Here is a 13,237-nt window from a genome sequence, read left to right as displayed (position 1 = left end):
ACCGTGCCCAGTCTAATGTGGCTTTCGCGAACACGGAATTCCCTGGTTCGCATTCATGAGCACCCTACTGAGATAATGGCTTCTCGATCAGTTAACGACTATAAGCGGGAGTGCATGGTTTGTCCTTGATCATACCATGGAGCCTTTTTTATAGCTCCATGATCATACAGTCAGGCTATCCCCAATGTATGTGCGTCATTGTGTCCAGAGCCACCTGCCTCTCAACAGAATTTGAGTGACGAGTGACGAACCAGTTAAGTTCTGGTGAGCTATACCTACATCTACATGTAAGAAAGCCACATTAGACTGGGCACGGTCCAGTAATGCCCCCCCCCCCCCCATTTTGCAAAATTCATCCAGGCCTACCTGTACATCTCCAACATTCAGTTCATGCTGCACGTCGTACCTCAGGATGAAATCCCCATTGACGCCCGAGGGCTGGCCACCGATGGTCTGCTGCTCACGCTTGCTGGGCGTGAACTCCATGCTGACCCGCGACTTGCCGCTCTTGCTCAGGTACTCCTCCAGGGAGATGTAGGAGCTGGTGGTACGGGTCAGGGCGCCCAGTCCCCCGGCTCCGGAGCTGTCTCCCGAGATCTGGATGATCCCGGCCTCCGATTTGCTGATCCCCTGGGGCTCGGTGATGTAGGCCTTGATGCTGAAATCACGCACGGCCTGTAAACAGAGATGAAAACCTGTAGCCTAAATCTGTCCAGCCTCTTCACGTTCATTTACCATTTGTGTCCCAGGGCCAGTGGCGGTGCTATGGGAGGGGGGGGGGGACATCTGCCCCACCCCACCCCCCAAATTATTTCCTTGCCCTCCACACCCCCCTCCCCAGTTTTTGTCCAAACACTTTACCAACAAAGATTAATTATGTTTATTTTTTTGCTGTTCAAATTCATAAAATGTGGACACATTCTGGGTCAATGAAAGCCTTATAAACATTGGTACTTTAGACAAAACACGCCACACTTGCATTTATGCAGCCGTAGATAGTGTGTATAGATAGTGTGCAGGCAACGTCTTTGAACATTTCGTTACGTATACATTTGTTATACACCATTCTGCAGTTTGATACATTTCTCATTCATAAAAATGACTACATGTACACTTCAAAGTTTATTTAGTGGCTTACATTGTATTTCTGTACCATTGACAATGGGCAAGCGCACACATACACAGGCTTAAGATTTTTGACTGCCCCCCCCCAATATTTTCTTGCCCCCCAATTGCCCCCCCCCCCCCCCCCCCCCCATCATCATCTTGATGACGTCTGTGCACGTGCTGCACACGGGCGTTGCTCAGTGACTACAATGACAATCATAACGAGTTAATTGTTCTTTTCCACTGTTCGGCATTTTGAGTGATTTGGTGTTGCTGGTTCGAGCCAATATACCAACCATCCTCAGGTCATCAGACAATTGCTGTTGGTCAGGTTCGCATAAGCCACCTCTACGGTATGGTTCTGTAGGTTGATTATTTTTGTCCAAGAGCAATGAGAGTGGTACGTCGCGCCGGGTTGCATGTCCAATCAGTTGAAGCCGCTGTTTGCGAAGCGTTGTTGATGCTGGCGTGACCTATAGTTTTGCGCCGCCACTGCCCACGGGATGCTAAATATTTCAAACTGTTTACTCCAGGCATGCCAGGACTCTTTGCTAGATTTGCGATTCTTGGTTTTTGTAGCATGTCACAGTTTGATAGGCATGTAAGATAATATGGCATACTGTATTTCATTTTCTTCTTGTACATGTACATGTGTAGTTTGCAAACTTCAGTGGTCTTTTTGGAGTTTCGATTCTCCAAATTCGAAGGATGATCTTGACAGGTAGCCAAGACTTGCATTGTTACTGGTCTTATTCAGATCTCTGAGATATATGCTCCCCGGTAAATGTGGAGAACTCCTCAAACCTAGTTGCACTTGTAGGAGTTGCGCAGATTATAATTTTTTAATTGTGATGGGCTTGGTAATAACAGTATGTACCCCCATAGCAGAGACATTTTGGAAAAACAAATTCGCCACTCATAACTTTGTTTGGGATGTAATATGGAACAGGCTCAACTATTGCTGTCTAGACAGTAAAGTCATTTTCAATCAATTGGAAAATCATTCATAACTGTTACCCCACGCAAGTCTGGCTTTGCAAAAGGAAGAAGAGTGATTCAGAAAATTGCACATTTTGTCATGATAGTATTGATTACATTGAACACTGTTTTTGGTCGTGTAAAATGGTAAAACCCCTTTGGAACGAAATTGAAAAGATTGCTGCATCTAAGTATGGCAAATCGATCAGTCTGTCCGTGGAAAACATACGGGGGTCGGGGAAACATACAATAGTTATCGGTTTCTGAATACTTTAATTAATATAGGTAAACAAACAGTGAGTCGTTTTAAATTTGGCCAGTATTCCAACCTTATCATCCTTTTTGAGCAAGAACTCCAGCTTCGTCATGTCGAGTAAACTGTTTTGTTAGAATTTTTTGTTGTGTGTAATTCATTAGTACCTATAGAGCAGACGATTAACTGTTCATGTACATAGATTATTGTTATTTAATTGTTGATTGTATCTTTGAATAAAACAGGGGAAAAAAAAAATGTACTTCCAGTACATGTAATTAGTTGAGCTGTCCTTAAATTCCTGTTAATGTACCCTTAAAGCTATAGTCCATCATTTGCAGCCATCCGAAAAGTAACTGGCGTAATTACTGTTGAAAAACAAACTTGGTTGAAAGATAGTATGGTAACTAAACTCCCTGTGAACTTATTCTTTCTGGGAAGCTGTCATTTTGAAGCAATCAACGAAAGAAGGCATTTCCAACGGTGATTCTTAAGAAGCACCGTAGGAAAATTAAAATTAGTAGTTCGTTTTGTTATTCAGCGCAGCGCGCACAAGTATTGGAACGACGCACACGCGCGCGCGGTTGTTATAATTCGTCGGATCAGTGCGCGACGCCGCGTATAGCTGCAATTACAAAACAATTCAAAACATGATTCAGTAACTTTTGATTTGAAATTGAGATCCTAGAATGCTGTTTTTCTCGGAATATGAAGCTGAAGCTGAGCTGAAACTTCATCAAGTAAGTTGTTCAGTATCCTTCATTAGATTTTGAACACTTTTGTTGCTTCAAACGAACAAAATGCACTAATTACAAATGATGGACTATAGCTTTAACGCACCCTTAAGGAGACATTTTATATCATTATAGTTTAATACAAGTGCAGTGCCCATCTCAAATGTGCATGTTCGGGAAGCGCAAATTGCAATGCCGCTGGGATTGGTTGCATGCTTGCAGAGTTTTTGAGAACTGCTCGTGCAAACAACACACGCGATTCAATGGTGTTGTTTTCACAGGTTGAACGCACACTCACGTCAAAGTTTGTGCCAAGGTGTAGACACCAGACATTAGGGAAACATTTCAATATCTGCCTAATGTCACAACTAGGCTATTATTTAGAGACAAAATTTTAGTGTCGCAAATAGACTAGATCGGTTTCTCATGGTCAAAAACATAAATATACCAGAATTTGTGGGGGTAGGATAAGGGAAAATTGGGGTTAAGGAAACGTTGGGAAAACAATTGTGCATAACCCTATTGGAAAGTCTCCCTAAGGGAACCATTTCCCATAACAACAATACATGTAGTTACATGTATACTAATTTTACTCCCATTCTTGTTTCAACAATTAAAGTACAGTCCATCATTTGTAATTTTTGCATTTTGTTCATTTGAAGCAACAAACGTGCTCAAAATCTAAGGAAGGGTGCTGAACAACTAACCTGATGAAGTTTCAGCTCAGCTTCAGCTGTATATTTCGATAAAAACAACATTCTAGGATCTCGAGACAAATCAAAAGTTGCTAAATCGTCTTTTGAATTGGGCCTGAATTCAGCATCCGAGACACGTTCTCACTGAGCCAATTGCAGCTACGCGATGTCGCGCACTGATCCAATGAATTATAGCGACCACGGGTGTGTGTGCATCATATCAACACTTGCATGCTTTGCCGAATAAAAAAATGAACTAATACTAACGGAAATTTCCAACGATGTGTCTTTCTATAGACGCATCGTTAGAAAGGCCTTTTTTCGTTGATTTCTTGAAAATGACAGCATGCCAGAAAGAATCATTTCACAGGGAGTTTAGTCCCCTTACTATCTTTCAACAGAGTATGTTTTTCAAAAATAATTATGTCAGGTACTTTTTGGATAGCTGCAAATGATGGACTGTAGCTTTAAGGTAATGCACAGTATGTACTATGTATTGCTCCGCTCTGGGCGCAGACATTTTGATTTTATGTGCGTGTTTGTAGAACACAATCAAAAAAGATGGATTGAATTTTAAAAGTGCACTCTAAATGCAACGCGCAAGTAGATGATACGCAAACAACTAATAAGCGTGTCATGATGGTTCAAAAAGCGTCACGGCGAAAAGCGCATCTGCAGCGGAGGGACACGCATGCGTTGTGCTGTTTGCATGGAGCAAAATGAAACGCTCATTTGCTTATCGTGCGTTTCGGTTTTGGGCGTATCGACTTCGATGACGCACCAGTATGGAAAACAAACGCAGATATGCAAATAGCCGTACAAAATTTCGAGTTTTCTATAGGTTTGTGCACAAACATGGATGCGCCCACCAGGCATTACTGTGTACATCGAGTTAGCGCTCTAGTAATTTAATATAGCTCTATGCTTTATCCCCATCGTGCAGCACACTCGTGCTTACCTGTTGTGGATTGACGCTTATCTTCTGCGTGTACCACCCTTGGCTTCGCTCCAGCAGCTCTTGGTAGTTGACCATCACACCAACCCTATCTCCGGGAGCGACGTTGACAGTCACCATGAACGTGTTTCTGGTAGGATCCCTGCATCACGAGAACATGAATGGGAAACCAAAAACTGCTTAACTGCATTGCATCGGATTTCCTAAATGTTGCCCTATTTAAGACCTACTATCGTTGTTTTCTAAACAGAAATGAATAGCTTAAAAAGTCTAACGTTTACCATTTTGCCAAAAACGTGATGTGCCAGTGCCTGAAGAACACTTGTTATATTTAACATCAAGCACGCTTTTAAAGTCAATCATTTTCGGGACAATACTTTTAAACTTGATGTGTATGAGGGCTCTTCCTGACGTAATGACATCTAGAGGCAAAATTATGTCCATCATTCAACAGAAACCCTTTATGACAAACTTTATGTAAACAAATGAAAAATAATAATAATGGAGCTGTAGGACTTGCATCTGGCAAGTATACAAGAAAACATTGAAGGTACAATGTACTTACAGAGTAGTGATTCGTCCGGTGGACAGACTTCCAGACGCATCGAATGTATTCTCGTCTTCTCCTTCACACTTATCCCTCACTCTGCCGTAGTAAGTCACTCCATCAACCTCCCTGGGATAAAACAAAGATTATATTGCGGAATTTAGTTTTGGAATACTTCCATCTTCAGCTTGGCGCAGTGAATACGGAACAAACACCGTACCGACAGTGGTTAAATTTTGTAAACCAAAGTTGGATAGTACAAAACACACTCCTCTCCATCAAGTCTTTAATGTTAAAAAGACAGGCAGAAGCGGTATAGGGGCGTGCGTTGGTCCGAAGTAAAGTGTCAATTTGACTCTGTCCGTTTGTCTCTGGCCATACATGTACTAGATGTTTCCTTGATTTAAAGAACAATTCAACAAAGTCAAAGATAAATTGTGAGGATGAGACCTTAGTAAAATGGTTTGTCTCAATTTTCATACAGATCTAAATTTCAAATGACATCACTTCCAAGCACTTCCGTACCCATTAACCTGCAAAAAAATGAGTGGCAGTGTCATATGAAAATCGGACTCCTATGAAAATCGGACTCCTTTTCCCTTATATTGGTTAAAACCCTCTCACGTGACCGGTCCCTCTCCTAATTATCTATGCATGAGCATGCGCAATACCACCTATGAGTCCGTATTTCATAAAACCTAAATTCATGCTACATTGCACAGCGGTCTTGCTGGGCTTTTTAGCTTGAGTCCAAAAACACTAGAAACTGGATTCATTCTCAAGAAATAATGCTTCTTTGTACTTACTTGGCGAGAAGTCTTAATGAGCAAAACTTTCTCTACATTCTTCCAAATGAAATAGGTCAGTTAGATCCTTAAAGTCACAATCGGGTTCACATTAACACTTGAACTTTTCAAATTTATGTTTGTTTAGCTTCCCCTGCGCGATATTAAACAAGAAACGACCCATGAATACTTTGAACCAGAAAGCACTCAGAGAGCGCAAACCTCCGCTAAGGTAAACCCAAAAGAAATTTGTACTCACATAAATGGTGAAGAATCTTGTAAAAAAATCCTGGATCCAGACCCAGATCCGGATCACTTCCAAAATCTAATCGATTTGTACTTGCATCAAGGCCCATCCCTAAAAAAGTTTTCATGCAAATCTGTCCATAACGTTTTGAGTTATCTTGTTAACAGACAAACCAACCAACCAACAAACTAACCAAATCCGATTAAACCATCATCCTTGGCGGAGTTAATTATTTAGTAATCAGAGATGCCACAGGGTCTGCTTGAAAAAAACGGAACTGGGTCTGCTTGAAAAATACGGAACGGCTGCTTCAAAAAACGGAACTTTTGTGTGTGTGAAAAAGCCACTTCGTGTCCGACACAAAGTCCCCGTTGTCATCTTTATCTTGTAGCCAAGCCAAGTTCTGTTTATTTTTAATTTTGCTTCTATGGCCTTTAAAGCTGTCGGTTCGTTCAATCACTTTGACTTTTTCCATATTCCTAATATTTATTCTGCCTACCCGAGTTTCCAACGTAATATTCGACACGAAACGTGCATGATTCCACAACACTGCTGTCGGTGTACATGATCCGTGCACTACGCGATGCGCTCAACGAAAACATGGTTGGTACCCGCATTTTTTGTATTCACATATATCACTGCGATCGGAAACCACCGATAGCTGAAATGATAGACTTGATTTCCAGGCTGAATGCTACGTGTGCTTAGCACACAACACGCCCGTACGCGGTGAAGCACGCGCGAGGCGCCATTGTACATGTATACTGCGTGCAAATACGTTGGCCGCTTGTATCGCATGCAGGCTCGGCAACAACATACACAAAGACTGTTTTTAAGACTACTAAACCGGAAAAGTGGCATCTCTGTAGTAAGCATTTTGGTAGAGATCTTACATGGAGAAGCTGGTGATGTACGCGCTGACTGGTAACTGCATGATGAAGTCCAGGGGTTCAGAGTCAGCAGCCTTGTTGCTGATGCGACTGGTGATGGTGGTGCTGGCAAATCGCACCGCTATCTTGGTCTCGACGTGGAAAAGTAGGACATCGTTCCTTTTACCGCCCTGTTCAAAAATCAAATCATAAAGTTAAAGTTAAAAGGTGTGCTGGAGCATAAGGAGTGGAAGCATTATCAGTGTGACAAAATTGTCAGCAAGAGAAAACTGCAATGTTTCTATTCTATTGTTCCTTATGTACATGTAAGTCTACGCCATAGTTTTGACATTTCTCCTTTACAATGTACATGTCATTGAAACTTCTGCTAACTATCAAAGTTGCCGGGAAAATAAATGCATGGGCGAATTAAATCAATACATTGCAAGTGTTTTGCGAATAAATATCATTTGAACATTGTTTTTGACAGGGGACAATGCACAGGTAGACGTTACATTTATATTTCATACAAATTTCTTCCATATCGTAACATTTCATTGGGATTTTACTCATAAATCATGAGTGCATTATTTGTCAATAGAAAACAAAGTGACAAAAAGCGAATGAGCTTTTTACTGCAGCGCGTCCTAAAATACCCGTAACATTTTTTTGTTGCAAGGCTCTAGCGTCGCCTCGGAAACACGTACCGCCATTATTGTTATATCATTTTAAAGCTTAATTGGAATCTTACCTTTATCCCTGGTAAGTATTGGTTTGATTTTCAAAAGGGTTTAGAAATGACGCTAGAGCCTCGCAAAAAAGTTTCGGGTATTTTGGGACGCACAGATGCTTCTCTTATGCTTATATGCATGTACATGTACAGTGTACTGTATCTTACCCCTGTTTGTCGTCTCTCTCGAATGGAGCGCAGCATCTATTTGTAAAAAATTTAAAAAAATATAAAAACAAGGATTTAATGAACCTGAACTTACTATATTTTGCTGTATTATTCAATTTTACCCAAATAGCCCAAGAGAAGAACCCGATTTGGAAAGTGAAGCTTGTGTCTTACAACTTATAAAAGTTCACACTTGAAAAAAATCAACCGAAGGTCACTTTTTACTAAGTTGGCCAAATTGTCAAATTACATATATGCACACAGCACAAAATCAGCAGAGCCTCATTGCTGAGGAAAAAATATTCAACAAAATAATGTTTAGCCCTAGATAACATACATTTCTTTTTCTGACTTAAAATGTTGAACTAAAAGTCTTCGCAAAACGTGCGTTGGTTTTTTTCTCTGATGTTATAGGACCATGACTTTTTAACCAACAAATCTGTCAAAAGTTCTTATTTTAAAGATTTAAAAGTATTCATCACGTTGAATTGAATACGAGGTGCACTGTATGTTATGAGGTACAATGTTTCAAATTTTAAGGCATCCTCATATTTTCTTGATGGGGAATATCTTGTCTTAAAATTCTACATAACAGTTTTTTTAACTATTAAGCCTAAAAGCTCTTAAAAGTTTTCTCATACTTTCCATTTCACAAAGAGTGATTCTTTTGGAACTGAGATTAAGGTATCCAGAGTTGTAATGACTCGAGTCAATGACTCGACTCAAGTCCGACTTGAGTCACAATTTTTGGTGACTCGACTCGACTCGAGTCCCTAATACTATCCAGGAACCAGATTGTTAAACACATTTTCTAATTCGCTGTTTCATCATTGGCTTTGGGCGATTTCTTATAAAGCTCTTGGATTCGAACGCTGGCTAAACTTATGGCCTCCTTTTATCAATTTTGGTATAGTGTTCAAATATTCGTGACTCGAATTGACTCGAGCTAAATGTTTGACTCGACTCGACTCGAGTCACTTCTTTAAAATGACTCGACTCGACTCGAGTCACAAAAATCAGTGAGATCGTTACAACTCTGAAGGTATCAGCATTCCAGTTATGGAATGTTTAGTATCTCAATTCCATGAATTAACTCGTAAAATGTACACCAAAAAGCCTCAGAATTCTGTAAAACCTCAGATTACAATGTACATTGTACATGAATCGCCTACGTAAAACCACTCCGTACATCTTGTCAGACAATGAAAGGTGATGAGGCCACTGTATGACTACATGTAGTAGGTTTTTGTCCCCCTTCATCATGTGAATAGAACATTTTGGAAAAAAAGGTACAATGTAGTTCGTCTGAAGCGGTCGTCCATTATCCTTAGTCATTCACCCTTCCGTCATTTTCTAAGCCTGCCCCTCTGTTAACCCCACTGAAATGCGTGTTGCATATTTGAAACGCTTCTCACTACACACCAGCTGTAGGGAACATGGGCCCAGGGAGACAATTACTGCATTGATGTAGTACAGCGCATATTAGTTGAAAAGCAGAAGTACATGTATTTAAAGTAATTAAGTCAGAATGACCAATTCATTTTGCACACTACATGTATATGGCTGGTGGTAAAGGATATGTCTTATTGCAAACTCGTTTTATTTTCTTTCGCCCTTACTAGGGTAAACGTCATCAGGTTGCTACATGTGTTACTACATCTATACATGTAGTTATTACTGAGAATATGAGATACAATTTCAAATTTTTTTTTTTTATTCAAGTTTTTGTGCTATGGAACAAAGTTATAGTTTTCGTTTTGAATTATGAGAATGTTCATTTAATCTAACTGAATGCGTATGAATTCATACCAAATTGTCAGTGTTGTGAGGTCTACTACACGTAATTCGTATTAAAAAAATATCACTGCTGTGTCAAATGGACTTTTCCCTATCAAAGTGTTGTGGTTAGGGTGTACACAGTATAAGCGGTCAATATTTATAGAGAAAACAAAGATTAAGTTCTACCAAATCCCCCGGAAGTTCTTCAGACATTCATGGTAATGGTAATGAGTTCTCTGAAGCCATGAGTGGTGGTGAACCAGTCACGGCCGCGCCGTCACATTCAAAAGGTGTCAACTCCATTGTCTGCGGTTGGGAAGTATACTGCGAACTACATGTATACCAAGGTGCACCCTCGGGCGCCATTCAATTACTAATAGTTCAAAGAATGACACTACAGAAAGGGGTGTGTATTGTACAGATGTGTATTGTATGGACGTGTTTGCGTTTCCTTTTATACTAACTTTCTTTTGCCAATGTTAATCCGCACGTTCAATGAGGCATCTAAACCCACTACATGTATACTGAAAAGGCTGAAGGCCAGACAATCGGCCCCATTTTTGTTGCCAGAGCCGACTAAACATTGCTAAAGCCCTAACCCACCTCACTCCTCCAAAATCCTCCTTGCGGTTTTGGAGGATTCTAGAGGATTGAGGATGAATGGTGATTGAATCAAATGAGGATTCTGGAGGATTGAGGATGAATGGTGATTGAAGCACATGAGGATTTTGGAGGATTGAGGATGAATGGTGATTGAAGCACAAGAGGATTTTGGAGGATTGAGGATGAATGCATTTTGAGGCAGGACTGTCTGATGATTTTGAAGGATTTGGCGTTGGTTATCCTTCATTTAAACACGAGTGCAAAGTTTTGGGATGAGGAGGATTTTGGAGGATTGAGGATGAATGCATTTTGAGGCAGGACTGTCTGACAATTTTGAAAAATTTAGGCGGAGTTGCAAAATTTTGGAAAATTTTGGAGGATTTTGGAGGATTGAGGATGGTTGTAAGCAACAAGGGCCTAGGGGGTTAGGGTTAGCTAAAGCACGATTTGCATAATTATACATTGCACGGTGCATTTCTCTCATAATAGCGTTTGTTGGTTCGTAAATGAAAGGTCCTACCTCTAAGCCGCTTAATGAGCTTGTTAATGTATTCCTAAAAAAAGTTGGTTGTTGGCAGTGGAGTGGAAGGATCAATAACCCTAAGCCCCTAGGCCCTTTTTGCTAAGAACCATCCTCCTCAATCCTCCAAAATTTTGCAACAGCATCTTAATTCTTCAAATTTGTCAGACAGTCCTGCCTCAAAATGCATTCATCGTCAATCCTCTCAAATCCTCCTCATCCCAAAATGTTGCACTCGCGTTTAAATGAAGGATAACTAACGCCTAAATTAGTGGCAGTGGAGTGGAGGGATCAATAATATAACCCATAGGCTCTTTTTGCTAAGAACCATCCTCAATCCTCCAAAATTTTGCAACGGCACCTAAATTCCTCAAAATCATCAGACAGTCCTGCCTCAAAATGCATTCATCCTCAATGCTCCAAAATCATCCTCATCTTCAATCACCATTCATCCTCAGTCCTCCAAAATCCTCATGTGATTCAATCACAATTCATCCTCAATCCTCTAGAATCCTACAAAACCGCCAGGAGGAATTTGGAGGAGTGAGGAGGGTTAGGGTTTATCAAACTGATTGGCTTAAAGAACCGTACATAAGGCCAAAAAAAAAAGTCTCCGGTTTCTGGTATGCGCGCGCGTCGCCGTAGCCATGCGCATCGGCAAAATGAATTTTTTTTTCAATGAAAGATGATGTCTCAAAACCGCCAAACTCACTGGTTTGACTGGAATCCTGCTGCTGCACAATTTTAACGTGTTTTTAGATTGGGTTATGGTCAAAAATAAGCTTCATGTGGCCTCTCTGGACTCCCATATATTTGCACTAAGTTTTAGTCGGGCACCATTTACAGTCATCAGCCGACATTTGAAGCAAAAAAATCAGGTAAAAAATAAAAAAGCCGCGTCGCCGCACCAATTTTTGGGCAAGCTCCATACCAGAAACTGGAGACTCTTTTTTGGGGGCCCAAGGGGAATTGGTTAAGAAATAAGCCCACCCCCCCCCCCCCCAGAAAACGGATTACTTGGAGGATAAATGAAGCTTAAAATAATAACTATAAAATATTACCAATTTCTCTTTAAAGTGAATGTAAAATGTTATCATTTGAGTCAACGGCAACTGCCTGTGTCAAATATACAAAGAAAAAAAGCACATTTTTCTCCTAGCTTTACAAATATTGCCGTTTATCATGGTCCTCTGAAGGACAAAGTAATAATTAGATGGCTGCTTAAATTAAGAAGAGCTTGAGGACAGGTTCCTACGACAACAGTCAATTTAGATGGTTACTAAATTGACGCTGCACTGCAGCCATTAGAGCCATTAGGTGTAATTGAACGATCGTCAAGGTCTGTCTGGACATGATCCTCACAGGGGGGAAAAAAAAACGTGAACAGAAAACAGAGAGGCAGTAATTGCTTCATTCGGCATTCAGAAAGGACTTTTTTTAGTGGAGAGAGCTTAACTTAAAAATATCAGGTTCCATGCAATGACTTGTCTTAGGAACACATTTTGTGCAACTTTCTTCTCTTAAAGGGAATGTACATCATTGGCTTTTGCTATAGTTTTCAGAAATGAACTATTGTGGGGTTAGTATAATAGATCAGTCTGGATCCCTGACTCCACTAAAGATGAAATGGCTCAATTTATAGATGCCGGAAAATTGTAAGGTAAGGGAACCAGTTTAGCTGGCCTGCCCATTCATGAACATGTAACCAATAGCAAACGAAATTTGGACTGGAAAAAAAATGGTAAATTTGGAGCAGTAGTTGAAAATAGTTAGGTTTTTCCAACGGTGGTCAGCCGACCACCATTGGAAATGTATACAAGTACCATTTTCTTGAAAATGACTTCACACCAGGTGTGAAGTTTTTACAGGATGCTTTAGACTGTCATTTACCAACATCCTAGTGAGGTTTTTTGGTAAAAACTTGGTAGTTTTAATTTTCGATGTTTGCAAATGTTGTATTTTCCCTTTCAATGCATGAAGCTAACTACAATCCCTTTTTTGTTGATTTTATTGAAAACTGCACTTCTTTAAACATTTACAATGTTTTTGTTTGTTTCTGCACAACTGAGGTCACTGTTGCTACATGTACATTGTATGATCTCATTTTAGGAAGACACTGTTAAGATTAGGGGTTTCTGTTCAAATTGTGAGCCTAAAATTTTATCTTGAAAACATTCCCGTGAAAGGTTTGGTTGTAGCTTACTGCCAAGTATGTGCTCACACAACAACATATCACCAAAGAAAAGAACTATATTAATGAAAGAAAA

At 40.3% G+C, this 13,237-nt stretch overlaps 1 protein-coding gene across 1 annotated transcript in view; it reads right to left on the bottom strand.

Moving 5' to 3' along the window:
• Positions 1–13,237, bottom strand: part of LOC119736992 — a 58,388-nt gene that overhangs the window by 34,109 nt on the left and 11,042 nt on the right. Inside the window, exons 2-6 of the mRNA XM_038211038.1 lie at positions 8,069–8,104; positions 7,195–7,361; positions 5,288–5,398; positions 4,726–4,864; positions 367–675 (exon numbers count right to left, since the gene is read on the bottom strand). Coding sequence (XP_038066966.1) covers positions 367–675; positions 4,726–4,864; positions 5,288–5,398; positions 7,195–7,361; positions 8,069–8,104 — 762 coding nt within the window. The remainder of the gene's footprint in view (positions 1–366; positions 676–4,725; positions 4,865–5,287; positions 5,399–7,194; positions 7,362–8,068; positions 8,105–13,237) is intronic.

This window comes from Patiria miniata, unplaced genomic scaffold (genome assembly GCF_015706575.1).
Source record: "Patiria miniata isolate m_02_andy unplaced genomic scaffold, ASM1570657v1 HiC_scaffold_3, whole genome shotgun sequence".
NCBI lineage: Eukaryota > Metazoa > Echinodermata > Asteroidea > Valvatida > Asterinidae > Patiria > Patiria miniata.
This window is presented reverse-complemented; position numbering and strand designations above follow the sequence as displayed.